A 17,639-nucleotide genomic window follows, 5' to 3' on the forward strand; every position below is an offset into this window, starting at 1 on the left:
TATTGATGAAATTAGAAACTTTTGGGGTCCACAACTATAGTTATTCCCGTACACAAAGGACACCCTTTACAAACACACAATATCTATATAAATACTCCCAAATGCAACACACGGTTTGGCAAACCTCTCTCTTTTCATATATACATGTATGAAGGTATTGGTGAGTAATAATAAGTTAATAAGCAGCAAAAGAAGAGCAGAGTTTTGAATATGTGTCTCCTAAGCCAATCTGAGTTGAAGCGTATTTTTGAGAAAGTGGACGTCAATGGCGATGGCTTCGTGAGCCTTGAGGAGCTCAATCGGATGCTTCAAATGACAGGTAACTCCCACTATACCATACAAGAGTTGGAATCGCTGGTGGAAAACCAGAGCCTTGATTTCAGCCAGTTCTTGTTCTTTTACAACGGAGAAAGTAGAGCGAGTGGTGGTGGTGACTCAGAGGAATTGGAGTTGGAGAGCGACCTGATCAAAACCTTCAGGGTGTTTGACTTGGATGGAGATGGGTTCATCACCAGCCATGAGCTTGAGTCTGTGTTGAAAAGGCTTGGCATGTGGGATGAAACCAATTGCAATGATTCTGGAACCATGATTCGATTCTATGACACCAACTTCGATGGTCGTCTTGATTTTCAGGAGTTCAAGAATATGATGTTGGTTTCCAAAGCCTGATCATCATTCTTTCCTCTTCTGTCTCTGTATATATGTGTTTTTATGATTATGTACGTTATTCATAAGTGTTCTATATTAGTTGCTGCTACTAGTGCTGTATCAAGAGACTTTACCCTTCTTTCTTTAGGAAAGAATTCCCAAATTTAGTTTGAAACAAAGTAAATAAAAAGAAAAAATTAGAAAAAATATTATGAAATGTCTTTTATCTTTAATCAATGTGATATTTTCAATACATACATTTTTTCACGTAAAGGACATGACACTTCATACACAAGATTATATACTATAAATGGTCTGATAACAAGTGACTGATAAGTCTAACAAACTCTCGTTAAAAAGAATAAATTATCGCTAGAATAAACTTTAAATGAGTCTATATCATATTAAGAAGTAATGGACTTTAAGTTAACATAAGCTTATAAAACCGCGACTTGTAAGATGAAATTTGTATCACATATATTATGAAATGTTGATGCTAAATCTCCAATATTTATCACTTTTATATGTTATTAATTTATATAAAAATCTAACTAATTTTTTTAGAAGTGTTTTTCTTAATCATATATAAAATATTTTTATCATTATTTTTAGTCGAGAAATCTTCAATATTATAACTTTTATTTATCATTATTTATCATTAGTTTGTTTAGAAATCTAACTAGTTATTTTTAATAGTGTTTTTCTTAATCACATATGAAATTTTAATTCGGTATTTTTTTTTATAAATTTAAAATTTGAACTAACTCCTTATTCAAATTTTTAATTTTGAAATTATGAATAAAAGTTAGCAAAATCAACCGTCATGACGGGATGAAGGTCCATGCATACCAAGTCTACTTCATGTCAAGAAAAAAGAGAATGAGAAAAATACGTGTATGTTGTTTTTTTTGGCTTTTAGAATACTTATTTAAAAAGTAGTTTCAAAAATTGATAGAGTTTGGATGGATAACTAATTTTATGGGAATATTTTAGAAAACTGATTTAAAAACAAAAAAAAAGGAAAAGGAAATTTGATAAAAAAAATTATATTTTCTCTTTTACTAAATAAAAAATACAATTATTGTTGCTTTCTCTTTTCTTTTTATTTTCTTTCTGGTGCCATTAATGATAAAAATTAACGGATAAATAAACAAAAGAAGTTAGTTGAAGCAGTTTTATATGGTTAATTTGGTCTAGAAGTAAAAGGTTGAAGAGTTTCGTTTACACAACTGAAAGTATGTAATGCACGACCAAAAATGGCTGCGTGGGGGCTTATGTAGTTTTTCTTGCATACATTAATCTTTTTTCACATTTACAAACAATTAAGAAAATTATTTTTCTATGTGATATTCTTCTGACTTTAATAGGCTAACTTTTTAAGTCTTTAATTATAATATTCTTCTTCTTGTGTTTATCTTTAAAGAAAAGAGAAAAAAAAAAGATGACTTTTCATAAAATGATCTAAGATATTCTAGAGGCACTATTTATAATTGCATTTAACTAGCTATCAATGAAACCATCCTTTCTTATAATAACATTAAGAGTCGAAGTTAGCCATAGACTTCTTAAATTAAAACCAACAATATTGACTTAAGTACCTCTTTTATTAATCTTTATGTCCAACATTCAAAATAATACATGTAATTTGAGGAATTTTTAATAATTTAGTATAATTTTACTTTTTAATAATAAAAATAGATAAAAAAAATTTAAAATATTATCAAAATAAATAAAATATATCATTTTGTCAATTAGTAAACTATCAAAAGTTGTTTTTAAAACTAGTTGTATTTTAATTTTGCAACGACCAGATGACAACTCCATTTCTAGCACTATATTACGGAGCATAAATTATTATATTATTCATATATAAAAAATTTAGTTTACTAAATTAAATTTATGCTGTCAAATATGAAAATAAATTTAATATTGCCGTTTGAAATTTGAAAACGGATTTCCACAATCGTAGAATAAAAATTATAGTCTCTTCATTGCATTAAATTGTTTTAGCAATAAAAGCTTATTTCACAAGTGTCAGATAATTACACATTACCAAATGAAAATCATTAAATAATACTGAATTGTGACTACATTATCAAAATGTGATTTGCGATATCAAAAGATTTAATGCTATTATTTATACACTATAACGACGGTAATTTATTTTTGCTAGCAAGCATAATAATAATATATTATTTTTTAAAATAATTATACTCTCTCTATAAATATATCATTTTTATTGAAATAAAAAAATGATTTGGAAATATATTAATATTAAAAGATATATTTATTAGAAGTTGAATATATTAATTGATTAAATTTTAAAATAAAAAACTGTAGTTACTATATACGAGCAATTTATACATAGTAAATAGATTATAGGTTTTTAATCAATGTGCTTTGGATACTTCGTAATTGATATGTGTTTTAATTATGGTAAGAAAATCAGGTTTAAGATTATTCATATTTTTTGTGAAGAGGATGCATGTGTTGATAAGTTAACTAATTTATGATTTATTCATATAAAATCTTTTAATTGGTATAGACTACCATCTAGTCTGTGTTTATAATTTTTTATGAATAAGTATAGTTTACTTATGTATCGTTTTTGTTAACATATGAGCTTTTGTCTAGTATTCTCATATTTTTGTATTTTCTTTCATGTGATGACAAATGATTGTTGTTACTTGAGGGCTTAACATAAAAAAAAATTATTTTAAAAAATAGATTATAGGTTTTTTTTTGTCAGCAAATATAGATTATAGATAGGGCATGACAATGAGTTTAGGAGAAAAAAAATTCATTCCTTAGGTGACATTATTTACTTCCAAAACCTAAGTCATACGTGCATTCCATGAACCATGTTGAATCAACTTTATTTAATTCTATCTTTCTTTAAGCAATTGTGAATTTTTAAAACTACACTATTCATTTGGTGGCGCTCTCAAATTTCCTAATCCATTCGTTTCTTCTCCTTGGTCTTATTTTGTGGCATTAATAAATTGCTCATGTGCCACGACACTGTAAATGAGACTTTAAATTTTATCAATTATCTACATCATCATGAAATAAATTAATAATACATGTAACTTTTTGTGTGATCACATCTTTTAATTAAAATTTTTTATTTTTAACAAATAAAAATAAATTATTTATTTATTTAATAAAATAAAAAATTGAATAATTTTTTTTATTTTAAAACAATTAAATAATTTCACGTGTTTAAAAACAATGATTGTATAGTTTTTAAAAACTATTTTTATAAAATCATATATATGTATATATATATCATTTGTTTTTTAATTAATTATTTATAAAAATAATATTTTTTTAATTTATTAAAAATACAATACGCGTATGGGAAACGCATGTTTTCCCTAGTCAACTTCGTGTTTTTATGAACATTAACTGTGGACATAATTATGAGAAGAAAAGGAAAACAAATCAGCAACATGGAGTACTATACAAAATTAATCTATGTGTGAAGCACAAAAATTACATTCAATTATATTTAAATAAAATATTAAAAGCTTTGATGACTTAAAGATGCAATCAAATTTAGATTAAAAAATAAAATTGAAATTTAACTCAATTTTATAAAATTATTTATAAAATAAATTTTAAATCTAATTCAATCACATAAAAAAAATTTTAAAAGTAAAATTTACCCTCGTTATATATTATAAAATGAAATTTCAATAATTTGTATATTAAATAATAAAATAGAAAAAGATGTATGATACATATGTCATGATAAAGCAAGTGTAGTAAAGGGGAAGATTGAAGGTGTTTAAAGCAATTGAATGGGATTGGGTGATATTGAAATACTGTACAACAGGTTTGACCGTACATTTTGAAGAGAATCTAAGTCTCCAACATTTTCTTCTTATTTCTTTATTGCCATTGCTGCGAAACTTCTGATATCAAGTTCACATTCTTTGACAAAATGTTTAGCCTATGAAAAATCAATTTCTTTGTGGCATGGCATCCAGAACAAAAAGAATAATCAAATTGTATTATTCAAGAAAGAGATACTTAACAAATTATTGAGCTGCCATGTAAACCCTCAACTTGTGTTAACCTTCAATATCACAGTACCAAACTCAGAGCTACGTCATTATGATCAGCTGAACTTTTTCATTACATCTATTTTTCCATGGTTATTACTAAGATTATATTTTGTAAGTGTAGGTTAATATTATTTTTTAACTTATTTTAGTCTTTTTTTTTTCTTTACAACAATAGATGATGTTGGTAACTATATTAAATATATATTTTTGTTGATGTAAGATTATTTTCAATTAACCTCTGTTTGTATCAGCATAAATATGGTTGTCCAATATGTATTTGAGAGAGAAAGCATGTTTGTATCAATCTTATTGTAACAAAATGCTCTTCACACACACACATATATATATATATATATATATATATAAATTAAGATTTGAGAGAAAACGACATCATACAAAATATCATTTTATAATTTAAATTTTAAAATATTAATTTATTATTATATATAAATATAATAATCGAATATATATATATATATATATATATAATCGATTATATGTTATAAACTTAACATATAACGATTATATATAGATATAATCTATTACATGTTATAAACTTAACATGTAATCAATCGATTATATAATATAATAAAATGATATTTAATAATATTATTACTAAAAATAAATATTAACAATTAATAATAGTGAATATATAATTATTTATAGTAAAAATATAAATTTATGTAATAACAACGTTGATTACAAAAATAAAAAGTATTATTATTATCTAAATTTGAAATAATAATTATTTTTAATTAAATTCTTACAATAATGAATATTTAAATATTATTTATTTTTATTTAAATTTTGTTTATAGAATAATAATATTAATCATTTATATTTTTAAAATATTAAGGTTATATTTTTAAAAATAAATATTTTTAATATATATTTTACTTTATTTTAAATAATTTTTTAAACATATTTTTATAATCTTTAATATTACAATTCAATTTATAACAAAAAAAGGAAAAAATTTCATCTTCCAAAACTTATAAATAACTCGTATTTAAAAAAAAAATTAATATTAAAAAAATTTAATTTACAAAATGTTAATTAACTCAAATCTACCCAAAAATATCTTATTTCATTATTCAAATATTCATAAAGATAAGGGTAAATTTGTAAACTTATATTCTAAATCTTTAAAAAAATAAAAAATTCTCTAACAATCATTACATCACTCACAAATTTCAATAAACATGTACTATAAAATTAGAAAATAAATTAAATCTTATATAAATAAAAAAATATTATTTTTAATATTAAAAACCATATAGTAATGAAAAATAAAAAAAATACTACAACAACAAAAATATAACATAATTAAGAATAGAAAAGAATTTCATAAAAAAATTATAATAAAATAAATTATAACTCATAAACAATTACATAAATTGCAACATCCCTATATTTTCCCATATTTATAACCATAATCTGTATGAAATATTAAAATAAATATATAAACATAATACAAATATATCTAAAATTTTATTATTATAATGTTTCAAATTATCTCTCTCTTCATAATACTTGAAACATTTACATAAAATTTAAAACAAAATTTCAAAAGAAAAAAATAAACCTTTTCCATTATCCATCTTCATACCGAGAAATTTTATCACCTGTAACATCATCTGCTCCCGTGTAAAATACACGATCATCACATATCAAAGAAAAACAACCACAAAACAAAACAAAGGGTAAGCTGGGTATTTTTAAAACTTATAACACAAATATAAATTCAATAAACTCATCATTTCTCATGCATTTCACATAACCATCAAGTGTCTATCAACAATTTCAATATTCATATTTCTCATGTCAGACTTCTACTTACTCATAACACAGACACTTGACTATATTTCCGAAAGACTCGTGCGTTGACTTAGACTCATAGATCTGCACCTGTCATACTACATCACTGTGAAATCCACACAGCTATGCGCATAATTAATCTCAAATCATCTCTCTCCTAGTATGACAGGGTTAATTCATATAACAGGTCAAGTTAATTATCTTTCAAACAACTTACTCATTCATATGAACCTCCTTCGACTCTCACCACCTGAATAACTTCATCTATATGATTCCATTATCCCAGGAGAGTCAGGATATCTCCTTCTAGACGAATCCCTAGTCAATGCACATCCTAACCAATCTTAACACGGTATTTTCTTTCCTAAAAATACTATGTCTTGATTAGAATTCATATTTTGAACCTCAAAATATCCACCATCAAACAATCAAATCATACCAATGTTTAAAATTTTCAAAATACACAACAATTCATTGACTAATCATATAAATGTCTAATTAAAGAGATTTTCAATTAACTATACATGAAATAAAAGTTTACATACTTTATAAGAAAAACTATATAGAAATAAATAAATCAATCTTTTAAAAGCAAATAAAAATTAGTTTAATGTATATTTTATTTTTATTTATGTATTATTATTATTATTATTTTAGACTTTAGCTTGAGCTAGAATTCGCTAGCTTGAGCTAAAATCCACTAGAGAGCACCCAGAATTTTAGCTTGAGCTAAAATTCGCTAGCTTGGGCTAAAATCCTCCAGAGAGCACCCAAAATTTTAGCTTGAGCTAGAATTCGCTAGCTTGAGCTAAAATCCTCCAGAGAGCACCCATAATTTTCTAGCTTGAGCTAGAACTTGCTAGCTTGGGCGAAATATGCAGAAAAATTCTGCATAACTTAATATACCTATCGGATTATAAATCAACATCTCATTTGATTCATAAATTATAAATCTACACATTACATTGGTAGTTCCTATTCAGCATGATACAATCACTCTCATTAAATCATTGAGTTATTATCTCCATCTATACATATACATATACATATATATATATATATATATATGATTTCTAATTCTACAACCATTTAAATCAAACAACCAATTCTCAATCACAACACTTTCAATTTCAATCAAACTACAATCTACTCAAAACAAGAAATCTTGCAACAAAATTTGGAATTGGTGACCACGTCACACTCACATTCAAATCTTCTAACCTAGGGTTCTATTGAAGATTTTAAACCAGCTTCCCTTACCTGAACTTTAGCAGATGCTCACTAAGAGCTCCAAACCCACCAAAAGCTTAAGGATACCCTAACCTGCACCACAGAGTCCTGATCACAAATCTAACTACATCACTAGAACCCTGAGCTAACAGAGACTAATTCTGTAGATAAAAACTTCACATGCAAACTTAAATTAAAAGGCAACCCAACCAGATCAAAACTAACTCAAAGGAAAAAGAGCCAAGAATGAACTTACTCTATGTAAGATTTTGATCGGTCAATCTTGTAGAGTTCACTGTCAAGAGTCCAATGGCAGACTCTGATTATCAAACTGACGAAAGAGGAGGTTAGAATCTAAGAGAGAAGGGAGAGGAAAGGAAAAAGGGAACAAAAATGAACATACTCTATGAAAGATTCTGATCGGTCAATATTGTAGATCTCGCTGCCAGGAGTCCAATGGTGGACTCCGGTCGTCAAACAGATGAGCGAGGAGGTCGGAATTTTAGAGAGAAGGCAGAGAAAAGGAAAAAGGAGTTTTTAGAGAGATGATAGTTTTTTTAAAATGAAACTTGAATAACTAAATTTCTATTTATATAGCCTTTTCACTTTAATAATAAAATATTCAGGTGCCATTTTAATTGTACCATTTCTACTCTAAGACTATTTTTCTCGGTTCTTACATAAATAATATAATATAATTTTTTATTTTTTATAAATAATATAATATAATTTTATCTTTAATTAATTTGAAAAGGTTAAAAAATAAAATTAATTTTATTTCATAAAAGAGTAAAATAGTGAGATTTATGGTATTATTTGAAATTATTTTATTTATTTTTTACGGTTCTTTCTCTTGATTAGATAAGTTTAATTTTTCTTTTATTTTTGCTCTTTTTTATTTTAACAATCCTATTTCTCTCTATTAAATAGAAATAAATGGTCATTGTGTTACCTCTGCAATTTATCATTTATCACAATTATTAGAATAGTTCATATAAAAGCCACCTCTTTCTAGGAGTACACTCGTTACATAGATATGATTTTGGTGAATTATAGAAAGAGAAGAAAACTAACAACAACTGTGCAACTTCAAATCACGTTTTGCAACAGTGCTGGTAGATTGTCCAAACAATGTGCCCTTCATGCTTATGATATGAATGTAATGCTGGATACCTTTAACTAAGTTAGATGACGTCATTCTCGACAAATTCTTAAACTCTTCCAAATTCTTGACATAAAAAACTTGACAAATTCTTATACTCTTCCAAAGTTTCTTCTGGCCCTTCATATTCTTAAAAATATTAAAATTATTTATTTCAGATTTTATAATCATTCAAATTTTTGTACTCTCCAATATATAATACAAAATTTTATATCTTAAACTTTAAAATCTAAAATACAAAATGTATTTTGAATTTAGAATTCTAAATTTTATCATTTAAAATATAAAATTTATATTTTAAATTATAGAATCCATAATACGTTTTATTCTGAATTATAGAATTTGAAATACAAATTTACATTTTAAATTGTAGTCTAAAACAGAAAAAAAGGAGAAGAGGGGAGAAGACGAAAAGGAGGACAAAATTGTCATTTAAGTTCTTCTATCGAGATGTAGAAAGAAGGTATGGTGGTGTAGGAAGAATTTCCAAAAAAAAACTGAACAGGTATGAAGCTTAGACAATTGCTTCTTGCACCCGATTAATTATGACTGGCACGCGATGAAGCTTATTTGAAAGCCCACAAAGGAAAACATCATTTCTATCAGTTATCAGACTCTTTCTTCCTACACCTCCATACCTTCTTGTGCCACCCCATACTAAATGTAAAAAATACCATTTTATCCTTTTTTGTGCCACCCTCATACATAATCTAGAAGATGTTTTTGGATCCAAAAGTGTTATTAAGATTTATAAAATTCAGAATTCTTTTTTGGACTCGAAATAAGCCTGTGGATTATGTAATAATCCGGAAGTCAATCTCATATTTAGAAAAAACTTTCAAATTATGTAATCTGGAAGCTAATCACACATCTGAAAAAAATACTTCTGGATTACATAATCCGAAAATTAATCTTATGTATAGAAAAGACTTCTAGATTATGTATTCCGGAAGCTAATCACAAAAGGCTTCCGAATTACATAATCCAGAAGTTAATTCTGGATCTAGAAAAAAAAATTTGATTATGTAATCCAGAATATTAAAAAAAGGCATTTTTGAAATACACAATATTTATGAGGCTGTCAGAAGAAGGTATGGATGTGCAGGAAGAAACAACCCCCTTATCACACATGCAACGCCACACTTCCCTGACTTGGAACTTGGAGCCTGCCACCGAATGACCTTTTCCAGACTGTTTCTTCCTGCACCTCCATACCTTCTTCTCTCACCTCCATATATTTTCAAATTTCCAAAAATGCCCTTCTATACTATTTCGAATTACGTAATCCAGAAGTCATTTTTCAATTTTGTAATTAGCTTCCGGATTACATAATCCAAAAACCTTTTTTCATATGCATGATTAATTTTCGAATTACATAATCCGGAAGTCTTATTTAGCTTCCGGATTATGTAATCCGGAAGTCTTATTTAGCTTCCGGATTATGTAATCCGGAAGTCTTTTTTCAAATGAGTTTCTGGATTACATAATCTGAAAACTACTATATGGGGTGACATAAGAAGGATACAAATATATTTTCATGTTGTGTATGGAGGTGGAAGAAGAAGATATGGAGGTGCAGGAAGAAACAATCCCTTTTCCATTATAACGTTGTTCACGTCCAACGAACTTCACCAACATCTCATGCAACTATAATGCAAAATTCAAAATGATACAATTTTTTTTTGTAATTCTTTCTTTCCATTCTACACAAGTGAAATTGTATAGTTGTAATTTATGACATTTTCCCCACTCTCATTACCATGTAGGGTGCCAAAGTGGGGTGGAACGTACGGACCGACCCGCGGTCCGATGAAAAAAACGCGGGGCGGGTTGTTTATTTCAACCCGTTGGTCCGCTTAGGCCCCGCCCTGCATAACCTGCAGCCTGTGTGGGCCAAGTTCGGGATGAGGCGGGTTGGCCCGCATAACCTTAAAATGTATTTTTTTTCTACACTCCCATATTTTCTTCATGTAATTTCGTATTTTATATTCTGAAATTTTTAATAACATCTTACAACGCATGTTTCATGAAAATAATATTATAAGACAATTTACATAATACATATAAATAAATAAAAATTCAAAATTTTTATTTAAAAAAATATTTTTTAATAAATATTTCTTATGCGGGCTGGCCCGCAGACCCACGGGCCAACCCTTATGCGGGGCGGGCTAGAAAAATCAGGCAATTGCTTCCTGCACCCGATCAATTATGACTGGCACCCGACGAATTTTTAAAACTCCCATTGTGCCCTTTTCTTCTTCACTTAGAAAAATAGTGTATGGTGAGGTAGAGGAAGTTCATTGTTGCGGTGAAGCTTTGCTTTGAGCTGCATAAGAACAAACGAAAAATTTCATAGAAGCCAAGTGCCCTAACTACCTAACACTAATATGGATATTAATATTCGCAGAACAACAAATTCTGGATAAAAATATCTGCAAGTCAAAAATCCATTATCCATTATGGATAAAAATATCTGAAAGTCACTAATCAACTATGGATAAAAATATTCAGAAGGCAATAATGAACTATGGATAAAAATATCCGGAAGTCAATAATGAACTACGGATAAAAATATCTGGAAGGCAATACTCAACTACGGATAAAAATATCCGGAAGCCATGTCAGTGTACCTTGACTTCTTCAACGATGGTTCATTCTCCGACTTTTGAAGCTGACCGTGGCGGCTGCTGCTCTGCCTGCGATGATGAAGGTCATTGACGGTGAAACAAACGAACGGAGACGAAGGTGACTGACAGTGGCTGACTGTGATGGCTATGCCTGCGGCTGCTGGTTCACGCACAAACGGAGAAGAAGAAGAATAGGATTGGGTGCAGATCACACTTAAGGTATTTTCAAATACATTAAGGGTAGTTTAGTCTTTTCCTATATGCAATTGGGTGCCAATTCAAAATGATCGAGTGCAGCCAAAAAATCAACCCGCAAATTCTATGCGAGGCGGGCCAGTCCACACCCTATTACCATGTCTAACTTCCTATACCGCGCCATTTTCTTATCTCATCTCCTATTAATTCTAGAATATATGAAATATATTAAATATATTCCAAAAAATATATTCATTCTAAAATGAATAGGATGTGATTAAGAAAGTTGTAAAGTGCATGGTGAAAAAAACCCTTCATTAGCTTGTTCGAATTCACTTGTCCCTTTTCCATAAATGTCTCCACCCATGTCTTTTATATTTCTTATTCCTGCTAAAGAAGTCAGTCAGCAACAAGAGCACTAAAGTAGTAAATATGGCATTTCAACAGTAGTAACATTCAGAAGGAATCATGAAACTCCAAGCACTGATATAAATTAATAATATCAAGAACCAAAAGGTAATGAATAAAATATAATGAAATGAGTGGTAGGTCCAATTGCATGTTTAACTGTAATAGTGTATGATAATGTACAATTTATATACTAACAGACTAATTACCAATCAATCAAGAATCTAATCCAAACAGAAGTACCGCCCCAGCTTAAAGCTGATTTCACTAACTTCCTGAGCTTTGTTCCTATAACCTAAAGGGTACCTGCAGTATTTAATTGCTTGCCAATATATGTTTCATATATTTCCACAACAAGACGAGGATTGGTGTCCACGAGCTCGGCATAATATTCATTTTGAGTGAACAAATCCATTTTGTCCAAGATCACTGCCAAGGACGCACTTCGTAATTGTTTGCAATTGTATTGATATGCAAAGGCATAGTTTGCAATAGCCTTATTCCAATTCATTTTGGCGATCAAATATTTCTCACAATATGTCTTGAGATGCTTCACCTGATACTTTTCTCCCAAAACCAACAGGTTACAGGCCATTTGGTTATCAAGGGACGCTTCGGCAGTATATAAGTAATTAACAAAGGCACAAAGGGTATCATGTGATACATCAGAAATCTTGATGGTGCCACTCCGCCTTTCCTCCATATCATTCTCAAGCATTGCATTGAAAACAGGAGAGCGACAACTCTAATTATATCATAAAATATCATTAGCTTCATTAAGAAAAGCCAAAACATAAAAAAAAATTGTAGCTACATCAATATAGAAAATTTAATCAAGGACTCCAGACTGCACTAAGAGCAATATCCAAAGAAAATGTGGTGCGTGTCTCGTCTAATGATAAAATAAAACAGTCAGGGGTTAATTTTGTGTTAAATATTGTTAATTCATTTACATATCCAAATGGAATCCAATTCAATGAAGTGTGAACTGCAAGTTTCTTGAATCCAGTCTACATACAGCTTCAGGGTCAATTCACGGGCCACTGTCAAGGATTGCTTAAAGAAAATTTGAAAAGCAAAAATAGGAAGAAAAAAAGCAAAGGTTTGGATTAGGAGACTATATAGATGATGTTTAATGCATTTCCTCCTGTCCAGTTTACAGAATGTAAGCACTAAAAGTTCAAAATAAATTATTGAAACAAGTTATTGCATCAGTTTATTTGAAAGTCTCAGCACTTCATGACCCATACATACCCTTGGTTAAAACTGTTTCTCAATTCATTTTATCATTATTATAGCATATTATACTATTATTTCACTCACTGATATTACTGGTCTATGTGGTTTTGATTGAAAAATCATATCCTCAATCAAATGTTGGTATGGGATAGATAGACACGACAGAACAGAACCATGAAAATTTTGATACAACTACTTCACTCCCATCCTGATTTTGAACAATATAGGTAAAACAATCTAGTATGGCACACAAGACGAGGGACTGTTTGTTTGACTGTCATCACCTTAAAAGCTTGACTGTTTTAGCTGTTAACAATCAGAGCTTCTGACTGAAGACAATTTGCCAGCTTTGGCAAAACAGGTCTTGTCCCACGTTTTTTATGCAATTGCTCGAGATAAAATTTCTGTCAAGCAACCATTATTCACCTCTCTAGCATGGTTTTCAAAATAAAAAATGAAAAAAACAGAAGTACACACTCTTAAAACCTAAAACTTTGTATACCCTAAGTCATCACACAGTCTAAATCATCAAATGGATTATATAACTAATAAACAAATAAATAAATAACATCTGCAGCCTTTAATTCATAAATAGTTTTAAGTGGTTCCTAAAATGCATATCAATCAGTTTAGTCCTATGTTGCTGTATTTCAGTAAAATTTAGGGACTAATTGCAGTTTTAGGAATTTTAGGGACTAGTGAACATGATTTCTAACAAATACCTATAGTTCTTGCTTTAAAGACCACTTAAGATAGACAGAGAGACACTTTAAGATCAAATTGATGTTTTACTCTAAATTCAAATGTTATCATACCAGATGGACAAGAAACCTTATCAACACTAACTTTCACATGCATGACCACAAACCAAGAAAAAAATCCGGTAACACCACAGCTTACAATGACAAGGTTCACTGGATAATCGCAAATTGATCTCATAAACCTTTCACACATAACTTGTGTGTGTGCGTGTGTATTAGTTGTTTGGTTCAGTTAACAAGTTTTAAGACAACCTCTTTTCAGGCTAACCGTTAGTTCTGTTAGCTTATTTTCTTTCATAATAGGTTTAATTATGCTGAGAAGCAGTTAGATTTTTGGTTGCTAAGTCAATATGTAGCTAATGTTGCATAGTTTTCTCTGATTCCAGAAATTGTTTGTAATTCTCTCTTGTAACTGAATTGAGAGAGTTTGTACTCACTGGAAAAGAGGTTGATATCAATATAGTGGCCGCCATGGATGTAGGCTAGAGCGCATTGCCCTAATTGAACCACGTAAAATCTAGGTGTTTTTTTTCTCCTATCCTATCTGTTTCATGGTTTGTTCTTGCTCCTTTCTTTGGAGCAAGACCTGTGGTGGTTTATCTATTATTGGCTTAAAAGCATAAAAATTCAGCACATAATTTTATTAATAAAAAATAATTGGACAAAACTAAGTCATAGACGAGGGACGGAGTTCAGCGTTCTCCGATCACAGTAACCACTACGGAGACTTAAAATTGGAGAACATAACATATTACGTCGCAATTGTTACGAATTATCAATACACAAACACACAAGCGAGACAGAAAATAAAAATTGACTGACCAGAACGTGCTTGTGAGCGGGAATGGGTGCGGCGTCGGAGTCGTCGACGGGAACGAGGACGATATCGGCGGTAGAAGGATTGAGAGTGGGAGAGGAGAGTGTGAGGAAGGAGACCTTCGACTTGAGGTCGTCGATCTCGAGGCGGAGCTCCTCCTCTGCCTCGTTGGCCTCTTGGTAGCACTCCCTACAGGTTCCGGCGTCGTCCATGTCGTATTGCTCCTCGCAGGAGAGGCACCGCATGATGAACTCATCCAAGTCGCTGTCGCTCCCCGTCTGCCCCGCCGCCGCAGACGCCGTGCACCGCCGCGGAGGCATTTTTCTCTGATATGTTGTGCTGTATCACGCTCCAAACGACAAACCACCCTCGCTGAGATACACTAAATAGCCAATGGTACTCAAGAAAAACGTCGTTCGCCTCATTATTTTGTTAATTGTTTTATTCTAAATTCGTTTTTACTTTTAACTTTTTTTATCATTAAAAATATCAATGAATTCAAAAATAGGTGGTAAATGATTATTGTAAACGTTTTTTCTGCAGTAAACTATTTTTGTCAAGTAGTTCAACATTTACCAATTAAAAAATAGTTCATTTAATTTTTACTACAAATAATTTGATTTCTATAATTTACTTCAATTTAATTAACTATTTTTTAAGTTTAGTATATTTAAAACCTTTATAAAAGCAAAATTTGTGTAAGTACACGTTAACTTCATATTATATTCTCATTTGCTTCAAAGATTTACGATCATATATATATATAATATAAGAGACTAATAATTTTTTTATATAAATGGTAACATCCCTATATTTTTTCATATCTATAACCATAATTTGTATGAAATATTAAAATAAATATATAAACATAATACAAATATATCTAAAATTTTATTATTATAATGTTTCAAATTATCTCTCTCATGAAGACTTGAAACATTTACATAAAATTTAAAACAAAATTTCAAAAGAAAAATAAACATTTTCTCTCATCCATCTTCTCACCGAGAAACTTTATCACCTGTAACATCATCGGCTCCCGTGTAAAATACACGATCATCACAGATCAAAGAAAAACAACCACAAAACAAAACAAAGGGTAAGCTAGGTATTTTTAAAACTTATAACACAAATATAACTTTAAACATCCACATAAATCCATCCTTTCTCATGCATTTCACATAACCATCAAGTGTCTGTCAACAATTTCAATATTCATCTTTCTCATGCATTTCACATAACCATCAAGTGTCTGTCAGACTTCTACTGACTCGTAACACATAGACACTTGACTCTACTTCCGGAAGACTCGTGTATTGAAATTAGCATCCAGAGACCTGCACCTGTCATACTGCTGCTGTGAAACCCACACAGCCATGCGCATAATTATCTCAATATCTCATCATCTCATCATCTTCATATGACAGGGTAAATCCATTTGATCTGCTCTAATCAGTTCTTTCAAACCTCATTCAACTGGACCTCCTTCAACTCTCACCAACTGAATAACTGCATCTATGTGATTCCATTATATCAGTAGAGTCAGGATCGTCTCATTCACAGGACACTCACAAATCAATACACCCTAATAATAATCTCAACACGGTATTTTCTTTCCTGAAAATACTATGTCTTCATTAGAATTCCTATTTTGAACCTCATAATATCCAACATCAAACAATCAAATCATACCAATGTTTAGAATATCCAAAATACACAACAATTCATTGACTAATCATATAAATGTCTAATTAAAGAGATTTTCAATTAACTATACATAAAATAAAAGTTTACATACTTTATAAGAAAAAACTATATAGAAATAAATAAGTCAATCTTTTAAAAGAAAATAAAAATTAGTTTAATATTTTTATTTATTATTATTATTTTTTTAGACTTTAGCTTGAGCTAGAATTCGCTAGCTTAAGCTAAAATCCACCGGAGAGCACCCAAAATTTTAGCTTGAGCTAGAATTCGCTAGCTTGGGCTAAAATCCTCCAGAGAGCACCCAGAATTTTAGCCTGAGCTAGAATTCGCTAGCCTGAGCTAAAATCCTCCAAAAAACACCCAAAATTTTAGCTTGAGCTAGAATTCGCTAGCTTGAGCTAGAATCCTCCAGAGAGCACCCAAAATTTTAGCTTGAGCTAGAATTCGCTAGCTTAAGCTAAAATCCTCCAGAGAGCACCCAAAACTTGCTAGCTTGAGTGAAATATGCAGAAAAATTCTGCATAACTTAATATACCTATTAGATTATAAATCAATACCTCATTCAATCCATAAATTATAAATCTACATTTTACATTGACAGTTCCTGTTCAACATGATACAATCACTCTCATTGAATCATTGAGCTATTATGTCCATTTATACATATATATGATTTTTAACTCCAAAACCATTTAAATCAAACAACCAATTCTCAATCACAACACTTTCAATTTCAATCAAATACAATCTACTCAAAACAAGAAATCTTGCAACAAAATTTGGAATTGGGTGACCACGTCACACTCACATTCAAATCTTCTAATCTAAGGTTCTATTGAAGATTTTAAACTAGCTCCCCTTACCTGAACTTTAGCAGATGCTCACTAAGAGCTTCAAATCCACCAAAAGCTTAAGGATACCCTAACCTGCACCACAGAGTCCTGATCACAAATC

General features: G+C 29.9%; 2 protein-coding genes across 2 annotated transcripts; one reads left to right on the forward strand and one right to left on the reverse strand.

Moving 5' to 3' along the window:
- The first annotated feature begins 106 nt into the window (after nt 1-106).
- On the forward strand, nt 107-855 carry LOC137822564 (putative calcium-binding protein CML44). The gene has a single exon (XM_068627477.2). The coding sequence runs from the start codon at nt 211-213 to the stop codon at nt 667-669; it is 459 nt and encodes a 152-aa protein (XP_068483578.1). The 5' UTR covers nt 107-210; the 3' UTR covers nt 670-855.
- Nucleotides 856-12,242: 11,387 nt separating this feature from the next.
- Nucleotides 12,243-15,392, reverse strand: LOC137821604 (BTB/POZ domain-containing protein). Its single transcript, XM_068626276.2, has 2 exons — nt 14,984-15,392; nt 12,243-12,906 (listed from the first exon to the last, which is right to left on the reverse strand). Exons 1-2 carry the CDS (start codon nt 15,296-15,298, stop codon nt 12,457-12,459), a joined length of 765 nt encoding a protein of 254 aa, XP_068482377.1. The 5' UTR covers nt 15,299-15,392; the 3' UTR covers nt 12,243-12,456.
- Nucleotides 15,393-17,639: the final 2,247 nt, after the last annotated feature.

This window comes from Phaseolus vulgaris, chromosome 9 (assembly GCF_051622355.1).
Source record: "Phaseolus vulgaris cultivar YP4 chromosome 9, ASM5162235v1, whole genome shotgun sequence".
NCBI classification, from domain to species: domain Eukaryota; kingdom Viridiplantae; phylum Streptophyta; class Magnoliopsida; order Fabales; family Fabaceae; genus Phaseolus; species Phaseolus vulgaris.

Bases quoted from the DNA above. Each gene is read 5' to 3' on its own strand.
- LOC137822564 (XM_068627477.2), top strand. From the start codon at position 211: ATGTGTCTCCTAAGCCAATCTGAGTTGAAGCGTATTTTTGAGAAAGTG.
- LOC137821604 (XM_068626276.2), bottom strand. From the start codon at position 15,298: ATGCCTCCGCGGCGGTGCACGGCGTCTGCGGCGGCGGGGCAGACGGGG. The intron at 12,907-14,983 runs GTCAGTCAATTT...TGATATAATTAG, and splicing joins CCGCTCACAAGCACGTTCTG to AGTTGTCGCTCTCCTGTTTT.